This window comes from Bufo gargarizans, chromosome 3, assembly GCF_014858855.1.
Source record: "Bufo gargarizans isolate SCDJY-AF-19 chromosome 3, ASM1485885v1, whole genome shotgun sequence".
Taxonomy (NCBI): Eukaryota; Metazoa; Chordata; class Amphibia; order Anura; family Bufonidae; genus Bufo; species Bufo gargarizans.
The window spans coordinates 479,025,855-479,042,289 of NC_058082.1; the positions used below are offsets into that span (position 1 = coordinate 479,025,855).

The following is a 16,435-nucleotide window of genomic DNA, read 5'->3' on the forward strand; positions in this document are numbered from 1 at the left end:
GGGCGGGCCTCATCTTGATTGAAGTCTTCTCCCGGCCGGGCCGTGCGCTGGCCTGAATGCGCATGCTCCATGGTGGCTTATTCCTGGCCAGTATAGTACAGAGTCGGCATGCGCGTTCGCGGCTCTGTACTATTCTGGCCAGGAAGAAGTCACCATCGCGCATGTGCGGCGGCATGCGCGTTCAGGACAGCAAGCGGCCCGGCCGGGAGAAAAGGAGTCTTCTGCGCAAGCGCGGCCACTGGGATTCCGGAGAAGAGCGGTGGCCGTAACCAGGGGAGACCAAAAGACAACAATGAGAAGTGGGGATGAATTTTCTAATAAAAGCTGGGAATTGGGTAACCAAATATATTTACAAAAATTATCACTGTCAAATTATTAACAGATTTAACAGTGATCATTATGATGGGATAACCCCTTTTGATAAATGGAGGTGAAATTAAAAAGGTCACTTTTTTGGTAGATTTTTTTGTTAATTTTTTTTCTTGCAACACAGCAAGGGTTAACAGCAAAATAAACCTTAATATATATTACTCTGATTCTGCAGTTTACAGAAATACCCCAAATATGGCGGTAAACTGCCCTATGGGCACGTGGCACTGGTAAAAAGGAATGGAGCGCCATATGGATTTTGAAGGCAGATTTTGCTTGAATGGTTTTTAGGCACTATTTTGTAATTGAAGAGACCCCGACATACCCCTACAGTGGAAACCCTTATAAAGTGACCACATTTTGGAAACTACACTAAAGAATATATTAAGGGAAGTACTTAGCACTTTGACCCCCTAAGCGTTTTACAGAATTTGGAAACACTTGTGAAAATGAAAAGTTTCATTTCTTCCAAGAAAATGTTGCTTTAGCCTCAATTTTTTTTATTTTCACAAGGGGTAACAGGAGAAAAAGCACCCCATAATTTACCAATTTTCTCCTGAATACGGCAATACCCCATATGTGGTGGTAAGCGGCTGTGGGGGCTCATGGCAGGATTCAAAAGGAAAAAAGCACCATATAGCTTTTGCAGCGCAGATTTTGATGGATCGGTTTACGGGTGCCATTTTTTTAAGTGATTGTCTTATATGGGGGCTAATGTTTTGCAGGATGAGATGACTGTTTGATTGGTACCAATTCGGGCTAAATACGCCTTTTTGATCGCTTGGTATTACACTTTTTGTGAGGCAAGGTGGAAAAAAAAAAAAGCTCTTTTGGCATAGTTTTAAAAAACAAATGTATTTACAGCATTCACCTGAGGGGGCATATAATGTGATATTTTAATAGAGCAGATTGTTATGGACACGGCGATACCCAATATGTATAATTTTTATTTTTGTTAAGTTTTACACAGTAAAAGCCTTTTTAAACAGAACAAAATCTTGTTTTTGTATTGCCATTTTCTGAGAGCAATTTTTTTTTATTTTTTGGGCGATTGTTTAAGGTGATGGTTTGATTGGTACTATTTTGGTCTAAATATGCCTTTTTGATCACTTGGTATTACACTTTTTGTGAGGCAAGGTGACCAAAAAATGGTTTTGGCACTGTTTTTAGTTATTTATTTTTATGGCGTTCACCTGACGGGGTGGATCATGTGATATTTTTTATAGAGCTGGACGATATGGACGCGGCGATACCCAATATGTCTACTTTTCTCTTTTTCTTTTTACAATTTTGTTAAACTTTATTTAGGGAAAAGGACTTTTTTTTTTTTTTTTACTTGAAACTTTTTTGCAAAACTTTATTTTTATTACTTCTTTTTTAACTTTATTTTTGTCCCACTCTGGGACTTCAACTTTTGGGGGGGGCTGGATCTCACACGGATGGCAGCCATGATGCCTAAAGAAGGCATCAGGTTGCTATTCAAGCCATCGGGTCCCCGTCACAGCAGCGCGGTTACCCGATGGACACCCGGCAGGATACCGCAGTCAGCGCTGACCACGGCAGTGCAAGGATTAATGCGAAGGCATCAGTGTTTTCACCGATGCCAGAGCATACAGCAGGAGTCCGGCTACAAGTGACTACCGGACCCCTGCAGCTGATCGGGTGGGCGCAGCTGCTGCGCCCGGCCGATTAGAGCGCCGTAGCTGTACGGCGCTGGGATTTGTGACCCTGTTACGGCGCTGGTATCTTACGGGTACTGTCAACAGTTTCCAGACGGTGTTGATGTATCTAATACTTTTTATGACACTATACTGTAACAGTAGGTCTCACCCTAACCAAATACCATAGACGAGACAACACAATGAGGGGGTGGAAAAAAAAAAAAAAACACACAAACATGTATAACTCTAATTTATTATTAAATTACATAACAAAGCTTTTTTTCTTTATTACAGACAGGATTTGCACATTAGGTGCAGAAATGAGGAAATAATTACAAGAGCAATAAAATATAATTAGTTCCAATGAGCAACTTGTAAAGCAAAATAAGAAAGTGCTATTAGATGAGAAAGGTTATATATACAGGTGGATACTTTGGGTTCAGATATCACTTCCTAATGAGGTTTGGTGAATAAATTAGTTGTCACATTCTACAGGAGACCACACATTTACATGGTATGTCAGAAAGAGATTACGCTCAACATTTGTGCCTGGCTACACCCTTCTATAGGAGCTATACGTTTTAGCATGTTAACATTTTGTACCTAATGGCGAATCATTTAGGCCGTGTTCACATCTTAAATTTTAAAAATACCAGGGAAAGTGGAAGCATCTCTAACATAAAGAATAAAAGCATCCCTTTATGCTTTTCCCCTATGAGGGTACTAAACACATGCAGAATTTCCGTGGATTTTACCCTATGTATTGTAAAGTGGTGAAATTCACGGTAAATATTTTTCGTAACGCGTGGATGACATTTCTTAAAGGGCATCTGTCAGCACAGCAGATTTGTACCTATGAAACTGGCTGACCTGTTGTATGTGCGCTTTGCAGCTGAAGGCATCTGTGTTAGGCCTATTGAACACAACCGTACTGCTCTTTCAGTATTTTGCGGTCCGCAAAAAATACGGATGACGTCTGTGTGCATTCCATTTTTTGCGGAACGGAACAGCTGGCCCCTGATAAAACAGTACTATCCTTGTCCGTTATGCGGACAATAATAGGACATGTTCTACTTTGAACGAAACAACGGAAATACGGAAAGGGAATGCATATGGAGTACATTCCGTTTTTTTTTTGCGGACCCATTGAAATGAATCACATGTAACAGGTCACCCAGTTTCATAGGTACAAATCTGCTGACAGATGCCCTTTAAAATATCATCCACTTTGCTGGTACTGTAAAATGCTAAGGATTTGCCGCACGCAAAGCCATCATAAACTCGCAGTGCATTCATCTCGTGTGGACATGCCCTTGAAGCACTATTACAGAACCTATTAGCTTTTGGTAAAGTTAAGAGCGTAGACAAATTGATAATAGATATAATAGAGAAGCTAAAGGGTGACCACATTACAGCTGTCTGAAATTATCCAGAAATCTACTGGCAAGTGCAAAGTGGATTCATAAAGTGTTCTGTGGTTTTGGTATAAACTAATCCGCCCATGTTTCCACTGCTCATTAGGACTCATTCATATGTATTATGTCTCCATTATCCCCATAACTAAATTATATCATTTTTGGGGCTAAATATCAAGTTTTCATATAGGCCAGTAAAACACTTATTTGAATACTCCCTTCAGGTCTACCGATAATCGACAGATTTTATTAATACAAAAACCATATAAACCTGCGGCTGTGCATGATGATAAAAGATATGTTCCCAGGGAAAATAATGGCAGGGCACTACCTCATTCCTGAGAAATGTATTGGTAGAATTTACTAGTATTTTACCATGTTGAAATTGCAATGGCAGGCAATAATTCAGCACCCGATCCTTGGTTTCCCTCAAGGTCTGTATGTGTACAATGTGGTCTTCACACTTGTGTTCAGGAGATCAAATCTCCTTCAAGTCTCTTCTTTCATCCGACATGTAGATTCTAGCGCAGCCTCAGATGCAACATAAATTTTGCCACAAAACTCCCGTCATAAAGTAAGCTAACGAGTAGTTGGTATAGATTTAGACAGAAGTGTCTATCCCTGCACCAAATGTATCCAGCCTGAGCCCCTATGATACATCTGGTGCAGGGCTAGACCGCATTTACCCCATCTTAAGGCTTAGTAAATCTGCCCACCGGCTCTTTTTTTCCCTTTGGTTGTCGGCGCAGTTCCCACTTTTGATGAATAAAGCTTTAGGCAGAGTGGATCTCCTGAACACAGTGTGAAGGCCTGCTGACTCGGTGCTACAATGGTTGCTATTAATAAATGCCATGAAATGGAAAAATGAACCATCAGAAAAGCTAGTTTTCATGTTTCTAAAGGTTAACAGCTACTGTATTCCAGGAAATAAAATATTTTGCTGGATAATCCCTTAAAGAGGACCTGTCACCACAAAATGCAATGCAATCTGAAAGCAGCAGGTTATAGAGCAGGAGGAGCTGAGCAGATTGATGTCCCGTATATTTCTGTTTGAAAAGATTCAGTAAAACCTGTAATTTATACATTTGATCTCTGCTTTTTCCACCTCCTGCGCTATCAGTGAGCATTTTGTATACAAGTGTGCCTACAGTGATAGCTCTCAGTCACTGATAACCCCTCCCGTCTGTACCAATCACTGTTAGAAAAAGTAGAGATATAACTGTATAAATTACAGTTTTCACTGATTCCACAAAAAAAGTTTGTATATATATATATATACACACATATACATACATACACACACACACACACACACACTCAACTTGTCCTGCTCTATAACATGGTGCACTAAAGGGTGTTTTCCTGGAAAAAAAATTGACCTATCCTCATGAGATCCTGCTCTTGGCACCCACCACAATTAGCTGTTTGAAGGGTCTACAGCACTTTCCTCGGTCTGTGACTTCATGTCCATCTGTCCTGCCCTTTCTCCAATGTAGTTCCAATCAAGCGAAAAGCAATACCAAGCCCAGCTTACAATGTATGGTGCCGTGCTTGGTATACTATAAAAGTATCTTGAAACAGCTGATCAGTGGCATTGCCAACAGTCAGACCCCCCCCCCCCCCCCAACTATAAATTTTTTTTTTAATCCACTCCCCTCTGTTGCAATACTTTAGAATAATGGCTATTCACATCCGATAATTTGGTCCCATGCCAACTGAGGTCCCTCTAACGTCCAAGCAGGGATGTAATGATAGCAATTATTGCATTCGCACAATCTACAGAACAGCACAAGTATAAGAATGCAATAGGCTGGGCAACAAGGAGGAAGATTTCATTTGCTGCATGGTATATGGTGCAGGGGCCAGAGCTGAACTCTAATTTCAGTCTAGTAATCCCCATCACATGTAGGTTATGTCATGCCATTATGTGAATGGGAATAAAGACCACAACAATACTGAGGTCACTAGACACTACCAATGTGTGTGTGCTACATTCACATTACAGTGCGGAAACGCTAGTTGCAACTATGGTTGTGTCTCTGTAGGAGAAACGGTTGCATGAGATCTGACGGTACACACTACATACATATCAAGTCAGAGTTTAGCCAGGTCCCGAAACCAAGTTACATAATAATCGCAACTTCTATGACTGTCACATGAAAGGATTGCAGCAAGTTGCAATGAGCTGCAACATTTGGAAGTAGATGTATTTGAGTTACAATGTAGTATAAAGCATACCTCCAGTTGTAGGAAACGTCACAGAGATGCAATTGCGTACACCGCATCTTTGGCTACTACTAGAGCGTTGGCCATTTTTAATGACTGGATATGGGAACAAAATAAAACTTGGGAAAAGGGGAAGCATTACCATAGGGAAGATCTTAGTAATTTTCTTTCTCTGCCTTGAGCTGGGTTTGATTTTGGTAACTAAAGGGGACGTCATGAGGATTTAGGCCCCCCAAACTGCTATTCAGGACAGTAAGGGCTCTTTCACACAAACGGATCCCGTGCGTGTCATCCGCTGCGTGAAAGAGTGCCAAGCCCCGTTCCGGACAGCAGAGACCCGGAGCATTAACATGATTGATAATACTCCGTGCCTCTCTGTGATCTTTTTACTACAAAATCACAGTGAGGTAAAGTTGTCAGTGTGATTTCGTAGTAGAGAGGTCACAGAGAGGCACGGAGCATTATCAATCAATCTAAAATGCTCCATGTCTCTGCTGTTCAGAGCGGGGCTTGGCTTTCTTTAACACAGCAGATTACTCACACGGGATCCGCTCGTGTGACAGAGCCCTAAGACGTTCGCCAATGGTGTACTTCTATACTCTGGGATATGTGGCAGATAAAGAAATTTGAATGCTCTATTCCAGTGTTTCCCAACCAGTGTGCCTCCAGCTGTTGCAAAACTACAACTCCCAGCATGCCCAGACAGCCTTTGGCTGTGCGGGCATGCTGGGAGTTGTAGTTTTGCAACAGCTGGAGGCACACTGGTTGGGAAACACTGCTCTATTCACATAAACTATAAAGAGTCATGAGGGTGCTGCCGCTATTCTGAAGAGTCATACTGGCCAGTCCCCCTCCTGGTTTGACTCATGTCTCAAAGGCTGTGTACTTTATAACAAGCCACCTCCAGTGACACCGAGCGCATGCGCAGATGAACCCTGGGCAAGTACACCTTGCTTCACTGTACATGCTCTGGATGTGGACTGTGATGACGATCACGACAGGCACACCTGACTCTCTTGAGAAGTGGCTCCATCTCATGATTTCTAACAGAGCATTTGACTACAGTGTTCAAAGTTATGCCCAGAATATAGAAGGCAATGCCTGTGAACACTTTGGATAACAGGTTGGTGGCAGTTTGAGGCCTGAATCCTCAAGACAGGTTCCCTTTAAGGACTCAATTGAGCATGCAGTTTAAATCCACAAAAAAGAACGCATGCAAGTTTCCATCTAGAGAAGAGTGGAAACAGTTCAAATCAGACATTTTCTCTAACTGGAGATAAGCTTTAAATGACAGTTTTCTTGGATTGTCATCTTAAAGGGATTTCCCCATGACAACAATTTATCTCCTAACCACAGCATGGGGGATAAGTGTCTGATTGGCGGGGGTCCGACTGCTGCTCCCCCCACTAATCACTATTAGAGGCCTGTGTTCCTGTTTGAATGGAGTTACAGACATGAATGTGTGGGGGTTGCGGAAGAAGGCCAAGTACAAGCTATTTCCAGCAGCCCCTTGAGCTGAGTAAAGCAGTGGACACGCATGTGTGCCTCCACTGAAACAGGGGAACACGGTGGCCTTAATGGACATACTCCCCGTCGATCGGACACTTACCTCCTATCCTGTGCACAGGGGATAAATTGTTGGCAAAGGACAACCCCTGTAAGGGCACTTTCACATGAGTGGGTTTTGAACGGACAGCACCTATTCGATTGAATGGCAGCATTTTCTGTCTTTGTCCATTTTTCCTGCAATAATGCAAATAAATTACTCCATCAGCGTGCAGGTCTTTTAGAACTCTTCTGGCCAGAACACATACAGATGTTTCAATCACCTTGAGGCTCTCAGTCACCCCTTAGCTGTTGCAATTAAACAATAAAAAATGACTTTTCATCTTGGGAGAATAAACTAAGTGCAAACTTTCTATGCGCCCCCAGTCAACAGTACAGAAATAATTATCAATAAAGAAAGCAACATTGCAATTGGTCTTGATTTAAAGCACCCTTAATAATTTTGGATACGCAGCTCCTTATTGGGGTGGGGACCCATTGTATGTGTCCTTATAGTGACAACTACAAATAAGCCCTGTGTAGTCTGAACCTGCAGTCATGTGCATGTGCTTACATTAGCTCCCTTCCAGAGGAAACTGGAAATTACACACATTTTGAGCCTCATAAAAAAAAACTGGAAATTCTGATACATTTCTCTTTGTAGAATCCAGAAACAGAAGTGAATGCAAAGTCTGCATAAAAAAGATTTTGCAAAAAAATAAAAACACAGTTTGACAGCGACATCGGAATACGTCCATCCACATGACTGCAGATTACACATTAGGTTTGTTTGTAGTCTGTAGCAATGGAGACATGTAGGTCTGCATAGGGGCTGTATACATAAAATAGAAGGACATTTTTAACCAAGACTAATTGTATAAGTTGCTTCATCATGTTATTTAAAAGCATGCTGGTCTACTAGAGCAGTGTTTCCCAACCAGTGTGCCTCCAGCTGTTGCAAAACTACAACTCCCAGCATACCCGCACAGTCAAAGGCTGTCCGGGCATGCTGGGAGTTGTAGTTTTGCAACAGCTGGAGGCACACTGGTTGGGAAACACTGTACTAGAGCACTTTGTTCCAGCTACACAGCACTCTATTGTATTTGATTTTGCAAACGGGTAGCATTAACTTTCACCATAAAAAGACAACCTTTTTTTCCCCCAAAAACCACCAACTATTAGAATTACTTTTGCGTCGCTCTTACAATGACCAATTCTCTCTGCAGAAAAAGGCTTAAATGTGCTTAGCATGTGGGTACTATGTGTGAGAGTACACATGACTGCACTCATCTCGAGCACCACATTTCCAGCCTGCCAATCAATAATATAAACTTGAGGGAAAAATATAATTGCATATTCCTAGCCACAGACAGTACTTTATGTTGCAGTGCAATTTGTTTTGTTGCTTTAAGCCAGGCATGCTCAACCTGCGGCCCTCCAGCTGTTGCAAAACTACAACTCCCAGCATGCCTGAACAATCTACAGCAGGGCATTGTGGGGGTTGTAGTTTTATCAAATCTGAAGGGCCGCAGGTTGAGCATGCCTACTTTACGCTAAATGCATTTTGCAGTCTACATTTCACCGATGCTCTGAACCGCACCTATGAACCTAAAGCCCAAATACTTGGCCCTCCCGTAGTTTTACTGAAGGAAGCGTAGATCACCATCGTTTTCCACGGTCATACAAGTTCACTTCTGTAAAATGGCAGGAGGTCTGAGTAAGGCAGCCTTAATACAAACACTAAAATGTGCCATCTGAAAAACCCCTAAACTTGTATATAAGAGAAATGCCTAAAAATTATTATTTTATGCACTCCATTTTGGAACAGCATCCATAAGGGCATACTTACACAGTGATATAGAAAATTAATGTCCCTGCTTTTTTGGGGGGCTAAAACCAGAAATATATCCTAGTGGGAAGTAGTAGAATCCTTTCTTTAGCGCTGATTTTTAGTCTTTTACTAGGATCTACTCCTGCTTTTGCCAAAAAACAGCATATATTAAAACCAGATATGTGCCCTTATAAGCCAATAATACTGCAGCGCAGCAGCTGAGAAATCAGGTTCACCGGGGCTGCCAGGAGCCAGCAGAATGCACTGTTTTACGACAATCTGTGTCTGAAGCGCCAAAGGGGGAAAACAGCCTGCCATAAACAGCATCTGCAATTGGCTTATAGACGGGAATTTGGAAGGAAATTTGATTTCTGCATATTGTTCTGCTCTATTATTGCATCACTTTAAATTAAAATTGCAATGTTGCCAGTTTAAATTAAAACGGGTATAGATATATACTGTACATTTTTACTTCTGTAAAGTGTTCTCAAACACGGACTGTATGGTCACAGTGTACATAAGCGATGTCTTCCACCCCCTGGCAATAACCATTAAAGGAGCACTAAACCAAAGCGATTACACTATGTATGGGTCCTCCATTACCACAAATACATATACAGTAGATGAGGATTGCACAAATGACAATCTGTGATGTATGGATACTGGAGAGAGAGCCATTTTGTGCTGCATGCCTTCGTAGTTTCATCAGTGCCTAGTAAACTGGTTATGTACATGTCTGGTATTCGGAGTAAGAACTATATTCCCTAGTAATATTGGTGGTGACTGAGGCTATCTTACAAACCTTTACTGCAATGCCTGCCATATGGTACATTATAAAAGATGTTTCCCTAGTTTAACTGGAAAATGTACACACCATAACTTTTATATACGTTTAGTGGTCCTTTAAGGTCCCAGCTCAACAATTCCTACAGCGGACATGGACGAGCCTTTCACAAATCTCAAGATTCAGTATGTACGTAGACGGTTAGATGACAATGACTATGTACAGCTACTGGCCTGAAACCCGCCTGGTGCCAGTACGATAGCCTGTCAATATAAAATGTAAAGTATTCCTGTAATATTCCCACTCCCTTATGTACAGTTGGTGTGTGCAGAACTGCAACTTCCACGTTTTTTCCAACCCTGATGTCGCTGCTCTTCCGGATTGTGGCAGAGTCTCTGTCAGCTATCAATGGAACGCGTAAAGTAGCAGCAAGATAGTGCAAATGCCAATGACGGCTCCCAAGATGAGCGAATCCCGGCGCTTCCGGAGGTTAATCCTCTGGATGAGACTGTTCACTGCAGGAAAACGATCTGAGAAGGTGGGTTAAGGGCAGCAACGTGAAACAGACATCAACTATGAAACATAAAAAGAATATCCACGTTCGCATTCACAGACAGATATGAGACAGAGACAAATGGAGGTCCTTACAGCAGGAAGCTTCTATGCTGGGTGTTGTTGGTTTGCGACCCCTTAGAATCATAGATTTAAGATCACTACCAGATGTTTAAGCAAAAGAGGCAAAAACCATACTTTAAAGCAATTTTCTGGGACTTATTGATAGCCATGGTGTTATGGCTGCATTTGCCACTGCAGCTAACCCCTATTCAAGTGGATGTGACTGAGCTGCAGTACAAAGCACAGCCACAACAGTACACATGGCGCTGTGCCTGAGTAAACAATAAGGGACAAAGGCCCTTTATTAGGTGAACTGGTATTGGGGAAATCAAGAGAGTCAGACTCCACCAATTAAACATTGATGATCAATCCTAAGGATGGGCCATCAGTATTAAAGTCTCTGAAAACCATATAGCCAAAATGAAAAGAAGCCTTTTGTGGCTTAAATATTAAAGTTAAAGGCGTTGTGTCCAGGTTTGATTAAAGGGGTTATTTATGATGAATGTAAGTAATAAAATCAGACATCATATAGGACATGACAGTCTCTTTCTAACAAAGCTAGAACCAGCCCTGTACCTCATATGGACCCAGAGATCCCACAATGTATTGCTCCGCTAGATTTATTTCACGCTGACAGCTTAGGTGGTGTGCACTCTCTCAGGAGGTGTGTCCTTTCTGCTGCAGCTGGTGGCAGTTGAAGGATAGAACTGAACATGTGCTTCCATCTCAGTGAGCAGGACAGAGAAATTAGAAAAACAGCAAACAGCAGGTGGCGCTATGCAGATAGATTTCAATGAATATCTCAGTGGCGATACAAAATTTGTAATAACATACAATTATAAAAGTATTCAGATCCAGGTGCTAGTCTGAAAACTGTAGAATATTGTGGGACAACACCTTAAAGTGATGGCCTATAATTTGAATTGATTAGAGACTGCAACATGTCCGTCACAGGCACCCCACATTGCTTACAGGTTGCGGATTTCATATATTCTAGCAGCTTTGACTGTTCTGCTTTTCCAGCACCTATTAACTATTATCCATGTCTACGGATATATTTTCCTACATAATGGAAACCGCCTCGAAAATCATATCTAAAGTTAATCTGTCTAATGATTTCTTACATATCTCTAGCAATGAACTCAGGATCATGAAACAGCAGCTCAATGGTTAATGGCATATGAACTTCATTGCAGTATCATATGTATGATTTCTCTGTGTAGTTCATGAAGATCATAAATAATATCAATGTTATAGACTCATAGCATAACAAAATATTAATCTATAGCATTGAAATTATTTATGAACTTCATGAACTACACGGAGAAATCATACATATGATAGACTAATGAAGGAGATTAAAACTCACAGTCTGCCAAGCCGTCATTGACGGCATGTGATAATACCAAAAGGGACCAAGACCGATTGACTTGATTCTACTTTATTTTATTTATTTATTCATTCTATTGGGGCTATATGTGAGATCTCAATATATAATATTTTATTTATCCATTTTTATTCCTATCTCTATTATAATTATGTGATAGCTACACGTTCTTAATAACAAATGTAAACTTTTTCTGTGAGCCAGCCATTTATATATTTCTGTGATTAAGGCTACTTTCACATTAGCATTTTAGTTTTCCGGTATTGAGATCCATCATAGGGGCTCAATACTGGGAAAAAAAAAAAAAGTTTTGCCCCCATTTATTGTCAATGGGGACAAAACTGAACTGAACTGAACAGAACAGAACAGAGTGCTCCAAAATGCATTCCGTTTAGTTGCGTTCACAGACCGGAGAGCAAACTGCAACATGTTGTATTTTGCTTTCCGTCCTGGGAAACTGATCAGGACTGATCCATCATGACCCCCAAGGCAAGTCAATGGGGACGGATCCGTTTTCTCTGCCACAATAGAAAACTGATCCATTCTCCATTGACTTTCAATGGAGTTGATGACGGATCAGTCTTGGCAATGTTAAAGAGGACCTTTCACCGATCCTGACATTGTGAACTAAGTATACAGACATGTAAAGCGGCGCCGGGGATCTGACTGCACTTACTATTATCCCTGGGCATCGCTCCGTTCTCCCGCTATGCCCTCCGGTATCTTCGGTCACTAAGTTATGGTAGGCAGAGTCTGCCCTTGTTCTGCTGTAGCGCTGGCCAATCGCAGCGCAGAGCTCACAGCCTGGGAGAAAAGAACTTCCCAGGCTGTGAGCTCTGCGCTGCAATTGGCCAGCGCTACAGCAGAACAAGGGCAGACTCCGCCTACCATAACTTAGTGACCGCCTACCATAACAGTGACCGAAGATACTGGAGGGCATAGCGGGAGAAGGGAGCGGCACCCAGGGATAATAGTAAGTGCAGTGAGATCCCTGGGCGCCGCTCTCCATGTCTGTATACTTAGTTCACAGTGTCATAATCGGTAAAAAATCCTCTTTAAAGCGAACCTTTCACCTGCCTTTCACTTAATAAACTATCAAAAGTACCTTATAGATCACCCTCATTGTGTTATCACACAGTCTTGTCCCGCTTTTCTGCCATGTATATGCATGAAAAAAATCGCCTTATAAAGTACTCTTCTCCAGCTCCACAAGTCACGATAGAAGTCAAGGGGGTAACCCTTCCCTCACTCCAGGCTGTAACTCCCCTGCCCTAACCCCCCCTCTATGCAGTCTAATTGACACCCGGCTCAGTCGCCGGGACCACGCTTGTACAGGCGGCGCATGCGCCGTCGGCCTCAGTAGCAGCACGATCCTGTAACTGAATTACAGGATCGCGCTATAGACGGGATCACGCTGCTACTGAGGCCGACGGCGCATGCGCCGCCTGTACAAGCGCGGTCCCGGCAACTGAGCCGGGTGTCAATTAGACTGCATAGAGGGGGGGTTAGGGCAGGGGAGTTACAGCCTGGAGTGAGGGAAGGGCTACCCCCTTGACTTCTATCGTGACTTGTGGAGCTGGAGAAGAGTACTTTATAAGGCGATTTTTTTCATGCATATACATGGCAGAAAAGCGGGACAAGACTGTATGATAACACAATGAGGATGATCTATAAGGTACTTTTGATAGTTTATTAAGTGAAATACAGGTGAAAGGTTCGCTTTAAAGATAATACAACCAAATCCGTTCCTTATCAGTAACAGAAGCATTTTTGCTGAACCCTGCCGGATCCAGTAAAAAAGCCAGTGTGAAAGTAGCCTAATTGGAAGCTTTTTGGTAGAGAGCAGGCCAAACTCCGGAATATTAATATCTGGTGAGCCTACTTATCTATTAATTTAAGAATAGGACAAGCTCTATATTTTTTGCGGGGCAGCGGAACTGAACTATGGATGCGGACAGCACTCTTTGTGCTGTCCGCATCTTTTGCAACCCTATTGAAATGAATAGGTCCGCACCTGTTCAGTGAAATTGCAAAATGGATGTGGACCCATTCATAAGGTCGTGTGAATGGACCCTTAATATGCTCTTTTCTGGACCACTGTTCCATTTGGTATATTAGATTTATGTAATATATATTATGTGTATACATACAGTATGTCTGTTTGATGTGGCTAACTTTCCTATTTATCCATCCGCATACAAATCAATATATTTTCATCCCTCGTTAAATATATGAAGGAAACAAATGCAACTAGGCTCATGTTCTGCTTCAGTGTTGCTTCCCTTCCATAATAGAGGTGACTGGGAGCTGAAAGGGAACAATGGCACAGTGGAAATAACTCGCTGGTTACTGTTCAGTACACTTTCCCATTAACCGCCTAATAGAGGTGTCAGCAAGACAGCTGCTGAAATATTCAGAGCTTTTCCTGGATCTACTCATTACTACCTTCTGTAGTAATTAAATCTAGGACTCCTAAATCTCCATTGATCGGTCTGCTCATCTGTCACTGAGAATAAAATGGAAAGTGATGAGAAAATGTGAACAAATCTTGTAAAAATGTCAGTTTTAATACAGCGTAATTACTACATATTAAATAATTGAATATATACCAAGTCAGTATTTGGTTGGGGCATTTGTATACAGTCCTCAGTCTGTTGTGTGGATAAATATGCAATTTTTGACGTGGGGAGACTGCAAATCTGGCCTACATTCTCAAGAACTTGGCTACTCCAGGGCATTACGACTGGAGCGGGCTCCATGCTTGGGGATATGGTTTGGTTGAAACATAAATGTCTCTCAGTTCTCTTGAAGACCACAGCACGTTTTTGTGGCATTCATTTTATCCTCTATCACCACAAGGTTTAAAGTGCCAGTGTCATGAGATAACGCAACACATTTCCAAGAGTTTAAACTGTTTATCTGTAGGGTGTGAGAAACGTTGACTGACAGAGCTATGTAGGGGTTGGAATGAGGAGAGTAAATGACATTTTATTTCACCATGCCCTGCAAGTGCCCGGGAGGCAGTGCCTCCCTGTAAAGTGCCCTCTGCAACAAGCTCCTTCACAATCCTACCCCTTGGCTACAAGTAGCAGCTGTATGTCCAACCAGGAGACCACTACAGAGGAGAGGGACTGTCATGTAGCTACTAACTGCAGAAGTAAAACTTCACTTTCTCAGTCCTGTAAATAAAAGAAAATCATCATAAAAGGTATGATTACCCACCTCGCATTGACTGCCATCTGGCTTTATCATAAGTTTGGCTGGGTCAATACTGCTGACCGCCTCCCTTTAAAAATAATGTACAGAATTTGGCTACATGCACACGACTATGTGTTTTGCAGTCTGCAAAAAAAAACACAAAAAAAAAAACGGATGCCATCTGTATGCCATCCGGTTTTTTTTTTTTGTTTTGTTTTTTTGGCGGATCCATTGTAACAATGCCTAAAACGGACAAGAATAGGACTTTTTTTTTTGCGGGGCTACGGAACAGACATACTGATGCACACGGTCTGCTGTCCGCACTTCTTGCGGACCCATTGAAATGAATGGGTCCGCATCCTATCCGCAAAAAAAAGCTCAAGAACGGAACGGACACGGAAACAAACAACGTTCGTGTGCATAAGACCTTTTCCATAGAGAAAACTTTTCACAATTTTGCAAATATTTTTCTTCTGCATAGCACATTTTGCTCTTGCACATTTACTATTTTGTCACCATTGCGTATGTTAAGTCTGTAAAACAGGTTTTGATACCGTGATGGTAAATGATAACATATAGCTGGGATATTCCATCACTTACTATTCATGGGGTTCCGATTGCTGCGATTGTCACTCAGGAGCACCAGAGCTAATTAACCACTACTGAAGTTTCCCAGTACAGTGGTCCCTGAAGATACAATGGCCTCAGGATACAATAATTTAAACATACAATGGTCAATCCTGAACCATCGTAAGTGGAAACTAGACTCGCCATACAATGCTTCAGCTACTATGGATACCAAGTAAGGGGTAGCTTAATTTTATTTTTCCGGTACATGTCTGTACTATACAACACCCTGAAGAAGGGCATGTGCTCATCATAGCAAGTGATTTAAAATGTCCAACATCTATTTCTGGCCGGTTTATGTAAAGACTTGCTTTATCTGTCTTTGTTGTTTTCATACTCTGGGATGACATGTTGGGGCTTTGGAACCAATTACTAATTTCAACATCCAATGGTCGCCCCGAAACCAATATTGGAACTTGAGGGATCACTGTATTCCAAAGCTCCTGTGATCCTTACTATGCCACCACATTATAAGATGTGAACACCCCTGTAATGATTATCAATGTCTGCAGTTACAGCTTAGCCAGCAACAAGAATTCTAATGTACATCACTCTACAAAAAGAATCCAATATGCTGCAAATGACTGAAAAGCTGAGATGAAGTGTGACCATACTTAATGTATCTTACTTTCTAAAGAGCACAGATAACCATTATATAGTTATGCTATAGTTGAGGTCAATAACATTGCTGCTGACAATGCAGGTTGTAAAACTGCTTACCAACACTTAGAACGGAAAACAACTTCCTCAGGACTTATTTTCCATCCACCATATGTG

The 16,435-nt window shown here is 41.8% G+C and overlaps 1 protein-coding gene across 2 annotated transcripts in view; it reads right to left on the reverse strand.

Moving 5' to 3' along the window:
* Positions 1–6,447: 6,447 nt before the first annotated feature.
* Positions 6,448–16,435, reverse strand: part of GOSR1 (golgi SNAP receptor complex member 1) — a 130,619-nt gene continuing 120,631 nt past the window's right edge. For both annotated transcript variants that reach the window (XM_044283783.1, XM_044283782.1), the window contains exon 9: positions 6,448–10,361. In XM_044283783.1, the coding sequence (XP_044139718.1) occupies positions 10,237–10,361 (125 nt within the window). In that variant the 3' untranslated portion in view covers positions 6,448–10,236. The remainder of the gene's footprint in view (positions 10,362–16,435) is intronic.